Genomic DNA, 19045 nt, shown 5'->3' on the forward strand with positions numbered 1-19045 from the left:
CACCTAAGTCCATACTTGTTGACGGAGAACCAGAATTCGAAGTCAAAGATATCTTGGACTCTAAATACTCTAGGACCAAGCTATATTATCTCGTCGATTGGAAAGGATCTGGACCACAAGATAGATCCTGGGAGCCCAGTGAGAATATCCACGCACCACGTCTAATCAGGAAATTCCATCGGAACTTCCCAACCAAACCTGGGCCAGACAGAAGGAACATCATGGGAGGGGCCTTAGGGGGGAGTGCTGTCACGACCCTTGCCCAAAACGCCCTCTGGCAAACCCATTGGCCAGGTGGAGTCAGGACTCAGGCCTCTAGAGCCTGGCATCCTCTTCAAAAGCCCTCATGGGGCCAGTCCTGGCGCCTATGGCACCAGGCTCATACACCATGAACAACAATGTGCTTGGGAACTACTTTATTGTATTGTCAGCCAACATGGAGGCATCCACATAGCTTGGTTCCTAAGAACCAAGCTATGTATTGTCAGCCAACATGGAGGCATCCACATAGCTTGGTTCCTAAGAACCAAGCTATGCGGTCTAGTGTTTTGGGTGTGGCAGGCCTGGAACTACTTTCCCTGGTACTACTTTACCTGGGCTATATAAACCACACCCTGACTGCAAAACATGCTTTGTGTTACTTTGCAGCTTGCAACGTGACGCTCACCGTGTCCAGCTATTCCCTCGAACCTCGGAAAAGCAGAACCTGCAAGGAGGCAAAAGGAACATCATTAGCAGCAGCATCTTACCTGCAGTCTTCATCTTTAAACACTCGCAGCTACTGAGAACAGCTTCCTCGAATCTGCACACCTCCCGGACAGAACGACCTGAAAGAGGAAGATTGAGGCAACATTAAAGAAAGTTGTAGAGACATTTACAAATTACGAACTGCTCAAAAGGCTTACCTGGCTGGTCGCCTCTCGGCTGGCACCACTCCGGACATTTCACTCGCGCTGAAGAACACCGTGACCTACAAGGAAGGAAAAAACAGGTTAGCAAAGGCAAGACTTTGCAGCGCTGCGCATAGTGCTTTCTTACCGCATCATAGCACTCTTAATGTGCCATCATTTACCAGCGGGGCTCAACCAAGCCAGTTCGCCGCGCTGAAGCTCCGCATACCTAAGGGAGAAAAAAAAGACATTTTAAACAAAGAAAGGCATGCAGGAAAGCAACAAAACTAAAGAACAGCAATAAGACCTACCTGAACCATATCAAACGGGCCGGCGTCAGTGAAGTAACTGGACCGCACTCGCCCATGAAAGACAACGCGCCCCTGCAAAGAAGGCAGGACAGAGAGCACTCCTAATTCTACCACAAGGCAGAACCTTCCCCGCAGACCACATCAGGGCAAAGCTGAGAAGCATACCAGCGAGTAACCCAGCTGGGTGGCGTCCCTGTGGATACCAGGTGAGCGTAACAACTATAAAAGGAAAGCAGTAATAAGAAAAACCTTTCCTAACAGAAAACATCTCAAAATGTACCCAAAGAGTCAAACTTCTCTGAGGGCGGGTGTGGGGGAGGGTGGGATGAGGGAATCCACTATGCCCAGTTCCTGGATGATCCTCTGGAAGTTCTTCGATGCACCCAATTTTTTCTGGGTCACCCTCTGTGTCCCCACCCTTGTCACCTGGATACAAACCTTCCTGGCAAATAGAACCATGCGGGTCTTCTCAACTACAGCTGCAGCAGACCCCATCCCCATCTCATGTGGGGTCCCACAGGGCTCCTGTGTATCCCCCACTTTTTACAACATATTTACAAAGCCTCTATTTGACCAACTGGACCGCATGGGTGTCACCTACACAAATTACGCAGATGACACCCAGATACTCCTCACCATCACAGGCAATTACGAAGCAGAAGTCACCCGGATCAACTAAATATTCTCCATCATTCAGGCATGTATGGCCTCTCATGGCCTCTGCCTGAATGATGAGAAGACTGAGTTCCTCATCGTCGGCTCCCCCAAAAACCTATCTAAACTTAGTCCCAACTACAATAACATCACGATCGATGGTCACACCATCCCTGTTGCCAAAAGCGTGAAAACCCTCGGCTTCTACCAACACTAACCTCTCTAAACAAACCAATATGATCACCTCAGCCTCTGCCTGTACCGCAAGCTCATCAGGGCCAGCAGACCTTTCTTATTATCCAATAGCCGCCTCACTCTCCCCAGAGCCCTCATACAATCCAAGCTGGACTACTGCAACAGCCTGTACCTATGTGCCAATCAATTTATAATTAATAAACTACAGGTATTACAAAATAACGCTCTGCGCGTAGCCCTAAACATTCCCAGGCGAGAGCATATCTCCACTGCCAGGAAAGCCTGCAAATGGCTCTCCATACGCCAGAAAATTGACTTGAAAACCATCTGCCTCACGTTCAAGTCCCTTAATTACCTAGCACCACCATACCTAGCTAACAAATTCACCATGAAACCTGCCACCAGAACCACCAGATCCTCCAACACGCTATGCTTGACAGTGCCCAGATTCCTCTTAAAAAGTGCCGGAGGAACCAGCTGCACAGTACTTGCCTCCCAACTCTGGAACACTCTACCCCTCAACATCAAAACCATCGAGTCCTTCCAGATCTTCAGGAAGCAGGTTATAAACTGGCTCCTGGCCAAAGAGTAGTACTACTGTCTCCTGAACTCACATCGCCCGCTCGGTAAACTGCTGCATGTATTGTAAATGACTGCATATTGAAATTGTACACTATTTGTATATAATATAAGTATGTATGTATGTATTGATTATGTAACACAGATATTTATCTACTATGTAACCGTCTTCTTAAAGCGCCCTTCTACCTCTGGGTTTGGAGCGCTATACAAATAAATAAAACAAACAAACAAACAAACAAACTGTCTCTAGAGCGGTCAAGGGCCATTTTAAAGTCGCTTCCTACTATCAGGGAGCCCATCACAAAATGTTTAAGCTTCTCCTTCACCTTATCCCAAAAGGGAATCTGACCCTCATTCAGGCAATATACCACTACTGGCGTCAGAGGGTTTCCTTGAATCCTTCCTTTTACAAACAGGTAGCGACCCTCCGGGTCCCTTAAGGCCACCTCCACCTCTAAACCCAAGCTATTGCATATTACGATAGCCACTCCTCTTTTTTTCATTGTAAACGATGCCTGGTAGATTTAGCCAATACTCTTAGATCAAAGTTTCGGCTCTTTTCCTATCACCCAATGTGTTTCCTGCAGAAAAAGCAGGTCCAAGTTTTCATGTGTGAATTCTTGGAGTAAGAGCGATCTTTTCGTTAGGGTATTAATGCATATAACATTCAGCGAGCCTACCACCATTGCTTTTAGTCATCTAGCCATAGATGATAGAAAACCAGGTCCCTTCCATCATCATTGTATTGCACCCACCCTCTGCTGGAGACTGTTCGACTGCTACCTTAGGTACATTGCCCATGCAATGCAAAACGCAGTAAATCACCAGAAGAAAACAAACACCCCCAAAAACCCCAACAACCACAACCGCCCCTGAAGCCCATACCTCCCTCCCACCTCCACCGGTGTCCAGCCAGGAACTACTCCCAGAGTTGGTCCCCAACTGAACCACCAGTAGTACCTCGTTCCCCAAGCAAAATATCCACCATGCTCCACCTCCTGAGCCCCCGTATTAACCCACCTTACTAAATCAACTTCAACAAACCCTCCAATCCCCCTTTGAACTCTTCATTCTTACCCAGGACCACATGACGCCCCTCCAATGTCCAAAAAATCCATATCCCTAAATGTCGCCCCACACCGTAACCCCCTCATTTAACACAAAGCAGGCCTGGAATAACCCTGTAGAAAACAAAAGTCGTCACACCTCTGCTGGGGCAAGTTCAGGTTCACCCCGCCGGAGGGTTGTTGAGCTTTTAAAATTTCCTGGAGCCTGGGATGCATCTACCGTCTTTCTGCACTGCTCTCTTCGGTTAACCCATTGTACTGCCATCAGAGTCGTGGCCTCCTCTTCGTCTTGTCCAGTAAATCGTCTTTAGCCCTTTGAAGGTCCTTCTCCGTCACCAGTCTATATTTCAAACCTCCATAGTCAAAGGCCAAGGGGAAGGGAAAGCTCCATCGATATCTCACCACTTTCTCTCTAAGCCAATGCATTAAGGGGGCACACAGTCGATGTCTCGCATGGGTAAAAGTAGAGAGGTTTGGTAGATCATGATTGAGGCACCATTGTAAGAGATGGAGTCTGCTTTTCTTGCTTTTCCCAATATTCTTGCTTTTTCAACATAACAATGCGACAACAAACCCCTGCCAACTCCCGCAGCTCTATGCGCTCTATCAATAGTGGGTTAATTGGTGGGATTATCTCCAAACAAAAGTTTAACCAAATCCTTCACTGCATAAACAATATTCCTAACCGTCTCCCCTTCTGTCTCCGGGAACCCAAAGAACCTGATATTATTCCTCCTCCCTCTGTTTTCAATATCATCCAACTCGAGGGCTGTTGCCTCTTCACATCTCGCCACCTCCGAAAGCCTCTTGTTGATCTGTGCTTCCAAGATATAACCAGATGTTTGATTGGTTCCATGACCCTGCAGTTTTTATTCCATTCTGTCCACTCTTCAGTCTAATTTGTCCAACCTATGACTTATGTCCATTCTAATTCCTCTAATTTCCTCTAATAATGCAACAATGTCTTTCTTTGTGGGCATTGTGTCTGGAACTGACTCCGCCATTGTAGGTGATGAGGGCCCTTAGCATCAAATCTGCTGCAGGGCCAGCTTCCAACTCATCAATCAGGAACACCGAAAGAGTCAAGTTACCTCGCTGCAGAGTCAATATAGCCGGCGACTCGGAGGTTCAACGTGCAGGGCCAGCGATAATATTGCAATGCTACTTCCATGCCGGATGTCGAATGCCTCTAAAGTTCAGGGTACAAGGGACCCTGTCGAATGCCTCTAAAGTTCAGGGTACAAGGGACCCAAAAAAACAGTGAGTGGGGGTCCCAGTCTGTACCTATAGCCCAGGCCCCTAACTCAGTGTCCAAGCTTACTGGGCACTGCTTGGCTGCCAAATGGACATAACGCTGCATGGCCCTCATACCCCTTTATGTCTCTGTATGTCCAGAGGTCACCTGGAACCGGGGAAATGGCCTCACACATCCAGGAAACGCAAATTCTGGCCGACACAGAAATCTGCAGGGTACTGGGATTGTAGCCATGACCCCGTCCACTCCTCATATTCCGCAGGGGTATTATGGCCCTCTTATTCTTGGCCAGCTGGTGGAAACTTGAGGGCCTGCTGCACTCTTCAGCAGGCCTGGGACACCTCTCACCCCGTGCCCTGTGTCGCCAAGAGTCAATCCCCTACACCCTCTTCTGGGGAGTGGAGCACACTGGTCCCACTGGTCTAGTTATTAAAGCCTCCTGCTGCAAGCGGGGGAGGAGCCTACCACACAGAGCCACTCCAATGTACAGGCTTCAGATGATCTCCCCCATACCTTATCCTCTTCCCTTGCCTCGTTGTTTCACATGTCCCTCCATCAAGCCCACTCATTGCAGTCCCCGAAATCGCTGACAATAATGTCTCAGCGGGAGATCCTAATGTAGTACTCCACCCGACAGAAGAGGGGCGGGGTGCAGGCTGTTCTCGCTCAGCAGGGGAAGTGCAGAAGGTTCTGCACTCCTGATCCGGTTCTCTGCACTTGTAGCTTTAGGGACTAAGAAAATAAAAGTTAATTAAAGTAAAAAGGTTTAACTTACTTTTAAAAGTCAGGGCAGGAAATAGCAAAAGGTTGGAGGGGGGTTCCATTGATACCAATGGTGGGAAATCTGCAAAAGCAAAATATTTCCCAACACAAGTCATCACTATGAATGATGTCTGTTTTAGATATCTTTGGCTGTGGCTCCTGCTTCAAGGAAAAGGCACTCTTCCCTGTCTTGTAAACGGGTATTAATCTTCTCCAGGGTATTCTTGAGATAATAATGGCCAGTGATAGATGTGCTAGGGATAAGCTGAATGTGCTTTTCAAAAGCCCCCTCTTCGTCTTCTACATCTTGTTCTGACTCTTCCTCACTAATGAGGTTATCTTGAGAGGACATGCAACATGTGTCCATGAACAGAATGTGCTTAGCCGGCATTGGAAAATGGCTGGTTACTCCCTGTTTGGATGTGAATGGTTGTGCTTTTGCCGATCTTGGTCGAGGTTGTTGGTGCCAAACGCTGTTACCCTCCTTCCCCAGGCCATGTGATTGTGACTTGTTTTCCAAAGGCAGTGTCTCAATGTGTGAGTGGAAAAACACGGACGGGCGTTGTTTTTTATTGATAGGGAGACCTCTTCTGCGCCATGCCGTTTGTTTGCTATGCCTGCCAAACAAGTCTGTCCGGGTCCCACTGCCATCTGTACAGTAGCTTGATGCTGTGGAGCTTGTACTGGCATGCTATTGATGTCCGATGGGCGTTCACACACATCATTGCTCCGTGCCCAAGTCGTTACCCATGTCCCTTTCCCATCTTTTCCTGTATGTGTCAACCTTCCCCATCTGTGTTGCCACCAGTGCCTGATACAATTGTGATATTAGTCCCCTCGTCACTACCGCAGTTCATGTCGATCAGCTCCCTCTGCAGGACCTCCTTCCACCTCTGGGACATTAATACCCCATTGAGCTGTAAATACTGGAATACCGAGAGTGACCGTATTCCCAGGAAACCCTTGCAGCTCCCTTATGTTCACAAAGTCCTTCCCCATCACGAGTTGGCCCACCCTCTCCAAGCCTGCATCAAACCAGACCTAGAACTGGGCAATACTGCCTAATCGGGAGGGGTGGGCGAGGAAAATAGGATCGACTTGCCCACATTAAGCTTAAAGCCAGACACTCTCCCGTATTCTTCTATGGTTTGGAGTGCGTTCCGGGTTGATTCAACCACCCTCGAGATATGGAGCAAGACATCACCCGTGTACATACTGAGCTTATGTTCTACTTCCCCCACCGCTATACCTTTAATCTGCTCATCCTGTCTTATTTTAATGCTCAATGGTTCCATCGTTAATGCAAAAAGCAAAGGGGACAGCAGGCAGCCCTGTCTAGTGCCTCTTTCGAGTCTAATGATCCTAGACTGTTTCCCATTCACCACCACCTGTGCCCAGGGTTCTGCATACAGTGCCCGTATAGCACGTTGTAATAGTTTCAATAGTTTCTTCAGGCGGTATTTAAGCAATTGTCAATGTGCTGTATGCCCTTTTATGTTGGTATAGACTGCCATTGGAGGTATAGCACAGAAACTATGAGTGAATGATCTGGGTCATACCAGTAATATCATCTGCCATCATCGAAAGCCCAAAACCCTCTACTTTTGAATTGCACTTTAATGAATTTCCATTCTAGTTGTCAGACTCCCTCATTGTGCAACCCTATACGTGACGAATGGTGCACACGCCTTGGTTTGTCTTTTCCCTTTACAGATTACTGCATCCTAATTGTATCCAAAATGTACAAGTAACAATCAGTCCCAAGAACAGGGAATTTACATGTAGACAATACAGCTCTTTCACAAAGACGTACACCAGTTTTACTGATGACGGTCGATTGGTTATTGCCATCCATGTCTTGGTTCTATTTTGCCCACTGTTGCAGCTCCCTACTGCAACCTAGTACCAACTTCACCACATGCTAATTACGACCTGCTCTAGCTACTTGGCAGCTCCCTGCAGTCCTATCTCCTCGAGTGCTACAATCTTAGACATTGCCTAGTATCACATTTACATCCCTAAACAGTGTACTAGTGGAATCACGTGTGCATTTTATTCTACACCAGGAAAGCGACCACTGCATAGTTTTGGACAGATCATTGGCCTCCTGTACAACGTCACATGCAAAGCCTTCTTTTCAATCCTTTGCTTCCCATCAAACCCATACCCTTCCTTCACTTACCCTGCATCTTCCTCCGGCTGGATTGGTTCTGTAAAAGGAATGCAGACGGTTTAATCTCCTTTTCTGCGCCACATTGTGACATGCAAAGAAATTCACTAAAACGTAACATGAAAAATAATTGTGGAAAAGAAAAATTGTCTTTACTGTTTGTGTCGGCGTTGAGTGGCTCTGCACAGAGGGTGGGGGGAAACAACTGTTCTCGAGTATCCGGACAGAGGGGCGGGTGGTACAACTGCTCTCGAGCAGGCTGGGCGGTGCTGGTCACACATGGGCCTTCATGAACCTCCATATCCTTCGGCTTGGTCCAGCGGGATTCCTTGGTCTGGGAGTTGTAGTAGTATGGTTTTCCTGTGTCAGACTTGTACTCCTTCCAGGGACACTGAGCAAGCTGTGGGTGAGGAGCATACCAATGTAAAGTTTGCATGTGATAACAGTACCTTAATAACCCGCGAGCAGCTAAAAAGGCTGTACTCCACCCTCTCTCCAACCCCCCCCCCCCCCATTACTGGTGGATGGGGCATGCAGTGAATAATTATTGAACACACATGCACACAAACATGCATGTCAATCACCAAACAAAACGCTGCATGCAGACTTTTGCTGGGCTGGTATTCCCCAAATACAATATCGGTGCTCCAAAGAAGCCCTATTCTAACATCACTAAGTGCTAAGAATCCTGAGGCACTACAGCATAGCTGGTACGTTAGCCACATGCACTTTGCTTTTTCTAGTTATTGTGCATAAAATCGAACAGTATGCAGAATGCAATAGGCCCAGTCATCAAATAATGATTCCAGATGAAATAGGCTTCGAACACAACAACTTAGTCAGTTCAAAGCAGAGGGCTGGATCAATGACACACTACTTTCCTGACAATGTATCCTAAGCAGACTAGAGTCCCGCTGTCCCTGGACTGGACCTTAACTTAGACAGAAAAGGTTTACGCACTTTGAGACTACTGCAGCGTTAGGCTTGTGCAGTATAGTGAAAGGTTCAAGAAGAACGAAACAGGTGAGAGAAATATTCAAAGAAAACTGTAATCTATAGTTGGAACATGTTACTAAGTACAAGTGCTCTATGTGGGGGGTCAGAAATGTGAGACGGACACACAGTTATAGTTTTCTCACAAGTTGGCTTTTTATTTATATAAAAAGGTGTAAGGCAAACGCCTATCTTTCCCTAACCTAACAAGGATACCCATACCCAACAAACTAAGGCTAAAGAAAATGACCTAATGTCAAAAAGTATCTGACCCTCACACTAACATATACAACAAAATCATATAAGAATTGTTTGACAGCTTGAAACTCTACAAAACAACATATAATTTTAAACTAAAAAGTTACAACTATTAATCCTTGCCACCAGAATGGATTCCCTTCCCCTGGATCAATTCCGTATTCTTTAAAACAGAGTTCAATTTCAAAAGTTTGATTCAGTAACCAAGTTCCACTCAATGTAGGATACAAGGGATAAGGAGTTGGCGATATCCCGGCGATAAATGTGCAATTAGCGTTACCGCAACTCGGTGCAGCGCAATTTGCACCAGATCCCAAGTTGCGGGGGGTGGGAGGAGTTTCCATTCCCATTGGACTCAATGGGGGATATTGGGCACAATTACTACAGCACAATTTGCGCCACGGTAATAGCGCTGCAAATGGGTGGCAACTCGCCAGATTTACTTCCAGCTCAAAGCTGGAGGTAAAGCTGGGCGACTTACCGCCCAACTCAGAGTTGGGCGAAGCGGTAATGCAGCAGTCATTCTTTCCAAATGTCAATTCAGACATCAAATGCAACTGTTGTTTTCGCCACAGATCATTCACTTGTTAGCACATCATACTTCTTCTTTATAGAAAATACTCTAGTCAGGATGTCTCATTCAAAAAGAAACACTTTAGTCAGGATGGTTCAACAATCACTTTAGGTTATGCAACAGTTCAGTAAAGCAAGGTGGTGGAATTGTCACTTCTTTTCCACCACAACCTTTTTTCACAACTACAGTACTTTAAATCATCTTCTTCCTGGTACACTCACTACCAGGACTAACTACTATGTATCTCTTTCCTGGTTTACTCGTCTGCCAGGATAAAACTCCTACTACTACTACAACCTGTACTCTGTCGTAGGGCTTGTTTCAAACTCTCCACACTATAATCAATGGGGAGATTTGAACCAACAACTGCTTTTCTGGTCAGCCTTTTAACTTCTAACACAATTGGCTTATATCATCTTCCAAATTAATATTTCACAAAAGGACAATGATTCTCTTGTTGGTCTGTTTGCAATAGGTTATGCAGGTTGAAGTTCTCTCCCCCTTGGTTCCTTTGACAAGGAGGCCATTGCTCCTGCAATCTTTGACTTCTCTCCGTACACCTTTTGGCTGCTGGCAATGCAGGTTACAACTTTCTACCTCTGTGCATCTCTTTATAGGAGTATCAAATTCAAATTGCTTTGGGATCACTCTTTGGTTAACTTGGCAATATAGGTTTTAAGAGTCTCCTAATTGGTATCCCTGGTTAGGAGAGTTGAATCCAATGTGTCTATGTATCAGTTTCCGCTGGATTTGATAACGTGGGTAACAATGTTCTCCTATTTGAAACCCCTGCTTAGGAGAGTTGTGTCCCTCTGCTTTCTTATCACTTCTCTTTGGCAATGCGGGTTATAGTAGTCCCCTACCTGAAATCTATTAATAGGAGAGTTGTGGCCAGTTCACCTTTTTATCACTTTTCTTTGGCAATCGGGTTACAATGTTCTCGTATTCGGAATCCCTCAATAGGAGAGTTGTCCCCAGCTTGCCTTCATTTAATTGTTCAGTATTCAAAATGGTTATTTTAATTGTTTGGCTGACAAATCAACCTTTCGATTTCTATTTATACATGTATACATATATACAGAATACATCTCTAGACATACATTTCCTAATAATCAAATTAGTATCATACAAGATTAAGGATACAATAAAAATAGTGTAAAAATATTTCCTAAAAACACATTATCATCTTATATACACATTAAGTTAAACTATCACAACCACAATAAAATGTCTTGATAAAATAAAATAAATGTTGAATCCAAGGTTTAGTATATACATATATAAAATACACTAAATATATTCCACAACTATAAAACTATAAAATTCATTTAACTATTGTCCTCTTCAACTTTAGATTAATCATTTATTTATTTCGCTGCCATACATTCAATTCACTGCGACAATTAACTGTTTTGGTTTCTACTGTTCATCATTTACCACATTCTTTCAAATTGAGGGATTCTAGAAATTGTATTTTTACTATTCTAACTCTCATCCTTTTTGTATTAAATAAATAGAACCACAAGTCTCCAATTAGTATAACCCTTTCATCATCAAACAGCCATTTAAGATATTTACATCGTCTTTCTATTAATCCTGTACAACCAAGTAGGAGATGCCGCAATGTCTCTTTTTATGTTTCATCAAGACAGAATCGACATATATTTAAATTCTTACCAATAAGATTACGTCTGAACAGGGTGTCTCTCGTTGGCCATAAATTTAATCTGAACCTCAAATATTGATTTCTGAAGGGAGTCGATGGATACTTCTTCAGGTAATCTGCCATTTCTGAATATTTTTTGTGGCCAAATACATTTTGATCAAAATCTATATAAGTTTCACTCTTGTTCAGAGTATGTCTCCAATCATGTTGGTATATCTTAGTTTTAGCTCGAGTGGGATTCTGAATTAAAAGTTCAATTGAGACATCGGCATCCACTAGAGAGTTCAAAATACAATTTCTCCACTTTGCTGGAAAATCATGTTCTGAGGTTAAAATATAGGTTGATAAAATGTTTTTAGAATTATTAACCAATAAACATTTTCTAAAAAAGGAGCATAATTTCCAATTATATATGACAAAAAGTAAGAGACACCAAACTCGAATTGAATTATTGCAATTGAGGAGCATTTCGGGAGATTAAGTACATTTTTACAAATTTTCTTTAGTTTCGGCTCCATATAGAATAATTGCCACCGCTTTTTGATTATAATAAGTTAATATAGGGCTGCATGTACATTTTCCCAAATTTATATAACAATATTTTAGCTTGGGAACTTACAGAAGTTAATTTACAATCCAAGCTAATCAAATACAGTTTGTCAGTTGGATAATTATTTATGTTAACACCCAAATATGTATATTGTTGGGCACTGCACAGTTTGGTTTGTATTGTTTGTTTGAATAAATTAATAAAACAGTTTTAAAAAAAATTGTTGGGTAGTTCAGAGCTTATTATCTTGTATAAACCACAAGAAAGATTTTCTTTTTCTAACTCTTGAATTTCTACATGCCATGATTTGAGTTATCTCTACGTTTATACTCACATGGTTCATTTTTGCAAAATAGCTCAACCATCTAGCAATTTTTGCAGGCTAATTTCTGTTTTGGAAAGCAGGACAAGGTCATCAGCGTACAATAAATAAGGGATTCTATTGGTACCTATTTTCGGTGCATCAGATACAGTTGGTAAAAATACATCTTTCATATTCATCAGTATTAATCAGTATAAATAGATTAAAAAGAATAGCGGGCAAAATACACCCCTGTTTAAGACCATGCTGCGTTAGGAAAGAAGCTGTTAAAAGTCCACCTAAAGTCATCCGCACTTGCATTGATGTATTTGAGTGCAGTAATTCAATTATAATAACAAGGAGGATGATTATTGTTACCTAGCGCTCTCCCTTAGAGAGCCGTGGGGTCACCTATTACAGGACAACTCCCCAGAATGCCCTGGTGTCTCCTGACTTGCCAGTAAACCTTCGGCTTCACTCTTCGGGATCTCCTCTACCTTTGACAGCTCTGGTCGCTCTGCTGCCACTCGCGCAGGCCTGCAATGGAGCCTCAGCAGGTCAGTGTGCTCACCAGTATAAATCCGTTACCGGAGCAGTTCACAGCATGTAGAGAGCTTCTCTCTCTTATGTCTTCTGCACAGCATTGTGCTGCCGCCACATTCAGCTTTGGCTTCTCCATGCTGTTTCTTCCTCGCCCGCACCTGAAAGGATTTTAAATGTTTAAAGGTCCCACTCAGGTGTTGGCCATTACAACAACTAGACCGCTCACAATAGTTTACTAACTCTGGGCCCTTCTTCCCCGTCTGAGTAACTTGAAGTCCATAATGTTCTCATTTGTTCTTTTATTAACTAATCCATTCTGATTAGGTGATTGAGAGAATTTACATTTAAGGGAGGGTTTTAAAGGAATTGATGTTTTCCCTTGGACTTAAGATTTAAACATGAAGTAGAATCATAATACTGGAAGTTGTAATAGTAACTTCTTGACCCGCTTGTGTACCATTTTCCTGTTTATTACAAGGATCGTCATATTTGGCACGTTGGGTGATTCTGGGAGAGGAAGTCTAACAGTGACAACATGCCATTAAATATTTAGGCATTAGGCAAATCTCATCCGCATCAGAAGATGAACACTGCGTCTCACCTAACACCACTTTCACTTGACAGCAGTCCTCTCCCATGATCCTCGCTCCTGATACCACCCCCAGGTTAGGATCTGGTAGCGGGTGGCTCTCCATCACAACTTCAGGCCACCATCTGCACTAGGGTTCTGTATCTGTACCCATACAGATCCCCCCTTCCACGTTTCTTCTGCACTTATCAGATATACCTTTCTGACTAACTTTCACCTGCCACTTGCTGGCTGCACTACCATGGTGTAAAGACCTTATTTAATATTTATTCTATTTAATATTTATTGAGGATTTCTCTCCTCTGCTTTGAACTGTCCACTCCCCCCTTATCCTTGCACTTATCCCCCATTTTCCTTTCCCATGCACCTGCGCTTTCTTAAATGTCACTGGGCCTAGTAAGATCGCTGTTTTTCTTTTTTGTTTATTTATTTATTTATTCTCCCTTGTTCCCCTCCCTTTTTGCCTGGTCACGCTCTGAAACACTTGTGCACGAGCGCGATATAAATAAAATATCATATCATATCAACTACTACAGCAATTTGTGGTCAGAGTTAAGCCACCAAGAATGAATTATGAGAAGTCAAGCACAGTTCCTTTGGTGCTCTAGAACCTAGGCTCATTCCATATTGGTTACTGGCAAACATTCGTTCCCCTGGGATTTGTTTGCTTGGCGTCTGTTAGAGCAGAATTCTATTTTTGGGGATTCTACTGACCCTTTGTACACTCCCCTAAACCTTTTGCTTATTCCCTTCTTTCTTATTCCCTTATTTATTTTGTGGATCTCTGGCTTATTTTGTGGTCGAATTGACTTCTACTGAATGTGCGCTGGCACTGCAACCCTTTTGAGTATATGTCCTGGGTTACCTATAATGCTCTCAGAAAAGGGTTGATTTTTAAGCGCTCCATTTTTGGCCACAGGTTATTATATCATCTTGCATTGGTTTTAGGGAGTGGGCCGGTGGCAGCAATAATCTTGTTTTGGCTTCAACAGTTGTCAAAGCTGATTTACTGCATTGATAGACCAATGTACCTTTTTTATTTTTATTGTAATAATGGTTGTATAAAACAACCATTCTTTCCACACGCTTAAAGGGATAGTCCAGTAAAAAAATGTATTTAAAAAATAGATAGGCAATATTAAAAAAAAAATACTAGCACTTTTTTTTTTAAACTTCCTATGTAAAATTTTGAGCTATTCAAGCTCAAAATTCGCAAAAGCAAGCACATGGGCGCATCCATTTTGTGAAATGGAGGCCCGCCTGTGCTGGCTTTTGCTTTTGCGGCACTAATGAAGGAAAAGCCAGCCAGCTGTAGTAAACAAAAGCTACCGTTGGGTGGCTTTTCCTTCATTGGTGCGGTATGCGGAGGACGGGGACCGGAGACCAGAGCAGGAAAGCTGCAGCTGAATCTCGGTAAGTAATATTTATTTTAAAAAAGAAATAAGCACTAGCTGTGTTTTTTTTCTAAGTTTCCGAGCCAGAGGAGCCTGAGAAACTTGGAAAGAAAAACCGCAGCGTTTTCAAACACAACGTTGTATTTATGTTTGTGGTCGCTTCAAAAGCGACCGCAAACATAAATACATTTTTAAAGCTGCGGTTTTATTTATAAGTTTTCCGGGCTCTTCCAGCCTGGAAAACCTAGAAAAAAAACGCAGCTAGTGCTTATTTTTTTTAAAAAATAAATAGCACTTACCGAGATTCAGCTGCAGCTTTCCTGCTCTGGTCTCCGGTCCCCGTCCTCCGCGTACAGCACCAATGAAGGAAAAGCCACCCAGCGGTAGCTTTTATTTACTACAGCTGGCTGGCTTTTCCTTCATTAGTGCCGCAAATGCAAAAGCCAGCACAGGCGGGCATCCATTTGACACAAAAAAAGTGCTAGTATTTTTTTTTTAATGTTGCCTATCTATTTTTTAAATACATTTTTTTACTGGACTATCCCTTTAAATTGATAAAACCAAGCAGTTCAAATATTTTTTATTTTGTTTAAATACAAAGATCAAGATCACGCATAACAAGCAACAATACATTTTAAGATCATACTATTTAAAATCACATTACTAGAAAAGTAAATATTCAAGGACATAATGTTTATTGTATAAACTTTGACGAAAAAAGTGCTATTCAATTCACTTCAACTTCCCTAATAAAGTACGAGGCAGGAGACAATCCATGGACCCACACCCATCCTATCTTCTTTACCATCTCAACTCAATGAGCCCTGCTGCCTTAAGCAGTTTTAGCACGCTGCAAGTCAGTCCAGTCTCCTCACCACTGGTTAATCTACCGTAAAACTCTGTCACACTGATATATTGAAAATCTTCGTCCACAGTTCCTCTCTAAGTGCTTGCAGAGCCTCACATTCAATTAGTACGTAGAACCTTGTTTGGAGTACTCCTACCTTATTACAACACCTACAATCCCCAATAGTGGTATTATCATGAACATGTTTTTGCAGTACCTCACCTATATGCAATATATTTAGTCGAATTCTTAGAAACTTGGACCTCCAATAGGAGTTCGGGAACCGTTTTAGATACAGTGTGACTGCCCCCTTCTCCTATCAATAACAAAGATTTTTATATAATTTAAGTAAATTCAAAAGGCATCTAGAGTGCAGATCCAATCATAATGTAACAGCTTCTTTTTGGCCTTTATCGGATTGCCAAAAAGGTCAGCTACCTGGAGGTTACAATCAGTAAGTATTGTTTTTGCTTTGTTCTCAAAGTTCACTAATGGCAAGAACCTACCAAGTGACATTGCCCCAGCCAAATCCACATACAATGAATCTACCAAAGGAACAAGTACATTTCTGTATAAGGTCAAAACCTTCCACTGCAGATGACCTTTAGAGAGGCATGTCCCAGTACAAATCGCATGGTGACAGCAGGGAGGCAATCTGGAAGGTCCAATACGCTCTGCCAAAGTATGGCTTCCAATGATTTCCAGTTTATTGATTGAGTAACCCTTGCCGTCTCCATGCCATATAAAAAGGCAGGGACTGCCTTCATATTATAGAAATGTATCAAAGGTACTAAAGAAAACTGGTAATATTTGCCATAAATCCTTTTCATCAGGATGCTAGCTCATCAACTTTCTCCACAGTACGAGCCAGCATGGTATTCTGAGATGGTGTAGAGCTAAGAAACAAACGCAGGTACATAACGGATGCTTCCGGGACCACAACTAGATTGCCAACCTTCCATTTGAATCCAATCTTTTTACTCGCATTGGCTACATAGCGAATGATGTGGGTCTTCTTCTTGTTAATAACAAGTTCATTCTTGGTGGAATAGCACTGTATGAACACCAGTTGCCTCTACAACCCTATCTGTGTTTTGTCCATTAGAATCACACCGTCAGCATACGTGAGATAAGATATTGCTAGGTTAGCAATTTATAGTGGAGCAATTCTAGACTCACCCAAGTGCTCCCCCAAGTCTGCCAGGTATAAATTGAACAGGCAAGGGGCCAGGACACACCCCTGTCTGAGCCCTCTCATAATGGGGATGCTCCTGGTCAACTCACTGTGCCTGTTCAAACGCACCTGGAGCAAGCGGTTTTCATGCATCAAGAGTAAAATAGAGAGCAGCATAGGTGGAATCCGCCAGTCTTTCAGCTTCTTCCACAACAAAGCACAGCTTACTGAGTCAAAGGCCTCGGAGTAGTCAGTAGTGGCCGCATATACAGTGGTTGCTCCCTTTCCCCATAATGTTTCTTGGATATGTCTAATAATGAACCCATTAAGTGTGGTAGATAATCCCCTGCGGAAGTCAGTTTGAAATGTCTGCAAGCAGCCACTTGATTTCACCCAGGCCTCCAACTCCCTCAGCACAATTAAGGCTAAGATTTTTCCATCTGAATCTAACAATCAAATCGGTCGATAGTTACACTGGTTCATTTATGGTAGCCATTGGAGTACCAATTATGTTTAATTCAAATCCTCTGCCATTTTGTTTCTTGGACTTCCATTGTTTAGGGAAACCACAAAGCAGGCCTAACCTTTACACACATGGGCTTATTGTGAGCCCAGTCATGCACCTTCTTGTGGCTTTGACCAATTCCTGGCCCCTGGGCACGCCATAACACATCCTGTAGGGGTGGTCCTGGGTGTGACTGGTGGGCTGGCTTAGTCCAGATCCTATGAGTGTGGGTACAGAGAGTGCAGACCCTGTTCCTGACCTCAATTCATTCACTTTATTTGTAGGACAAACAATTGTATTAATCTACTGGAGGGTTTTTCAACATTTGGACCATTGCTACATTTTTAGGACTAAATCAGCCCATAGCGGCCAAAGCCTGTGTCGTGGCCTAACCGCCAGTCCTCGGTTGCTAGGCGTATTTCCTGGACCTTCCTGGTCCTTTTCCTGGTCCTCTTCATCTGGTTGGGCCAGGCCTTGCATCTTGGGACTGTTGTCTGGGCCGTTTTACTGTTGCTTTCCATCATTTAAACCAGGGCCTCCTGCCTTGGTACTGGAAACTGCCACCTCCTTGAAGTGTGTTCGGACCCCGCCTTATCTGCTCTTCTCGGCTGTCCTGGATCATCCTCCCCCATCATCTCTGTGCAAGGACAGTTTCTACTGGGGTTCTGCCCTGCTTTGCCTGCCGAGCCACCAGAAACTGTCTTGGTACTTACATCCTTCTGGAGATACCCCGTCACTTATTTTGCTTCTGTATGGTCGGTATCACACCTAAGAAGGCTGATTGTTTGTCTTTTGGGATCAGGGTCATAGTTGGCTCTGGGTTTAAGTGACAGACCCTTGGTGATGGGATCCTTAAGCTTGCTCTGTAAAGGTTGTTTTGCCTTACTGGAACTGTATTTTAGGAAACAACGACCTTAAGTATCTACCACTGCTCCCTGATTTGGTGGGTTATTTCTGATATTTACAGTCTGCAGTCTCTGTGGTAGATGATTTCTGCAGGGGTACTTCAACCATGACTCCTAATTCATTTACATTGGGTCTGAATCCTGCTTCGCTGTAGCTTGTCCTGGGGCTGCTGGGGTCTAGAACATGGCCATACATCTCTTCAAGGGGACGGGGGGCGGGACTATCCTGGGAACCACTTGGGTTGTTTGCCACCATCTGTGGGTAGAACTGAGATGTACTGGGTTTTTTTTACCACAATTGCAACTGCCTACTTACTTTGTCCTGTATTACTTGGGAACTTTAAAACATAGCTTACACTCTTTTGGACGCGATTCTAAGAGGCATTTACCTGGACAGTGACATCTATCTTGGGTTCCCTCTGGATCTCTGGTGTTTGGGTCCAACATCTAGAAATGCCTACATTTTTAAGTCCTGCATTACTTTCTAGTATTAGGTTATGCTTTTTACGCCGTGTCTCTTGTGGTTACTAATGTAGCAATGTGTGTCCTAAGAATCTAGCGAGTAATAGTGATTAGAACTACCTGATTTATTTATTCTGCTTGTGTGTTGCTCCTCATTTTATCTGCATTTTGGGATGTTCTGCCTTATGCTACTACCAATGAAACACCTTGCTATCTGTCACTTGTTGCTGCATTTATATATTTGCCTTATACAGGAGTGTAAGCAGTCCTTGTGGCTAGTGATATCATCCAAAACTAATCTTCTTTCTTTGCTCTTGGGGTTCGCAGTGTAAGCACTATCTTCGTCACTATTGCTCTATATGTAAGGTATAGTGTGTGTTTGGATAGTTCATGTTCTA

The 19045-nt window shown here is 43.4% G+C and overlaps 1 protein-coding gene across 6 annotated transcripts in view; it reads right to left on the reverse strand.

The window, feature by feature from the left end:
• PRPF40B (pre-mRNA processing factor 40 homolog B) overlaps window positions 1-19045 on the reverse strand; it is a 1091929-nt gene that overhangs the window by 419467 nt on the left and 653417 nt on the right. For all 6 annotated transcript variants that reach the window (XM_069653885.1, XM_069653882.1, XM_069653883.1 and 3 more), the window contains 2 exons: window positions 8043-8286; window positions 7899-7926 (listed from right to left, as the gene is read on the reverse strand). In XM_069653885.1, the coding sequence (XP_069509986.1) occupies window positions 7899-7926; window positions 8043-8286 (272 nt within the window). The remainder of the gene's footprint in view (window positions 1-7898; window positions 7927-8042; window positions 8287-19045) is intronic.

This window comes from Ambystoma mexicanum, chromosome 3q, assembly GCF_040938575.1.
Source record: "Ambystoma mexicanum isolate Mex_15411 chromosome 3q, UKY_AmexF1_1, whole genome shotgun sequence".
Classification (NCBI taxonomy): Eukaryota; Metazoa; Chordata; class Amphibia; order Caudata; family Ambystomatidae; genus Ambystoma; species Ambystoma mexicanum.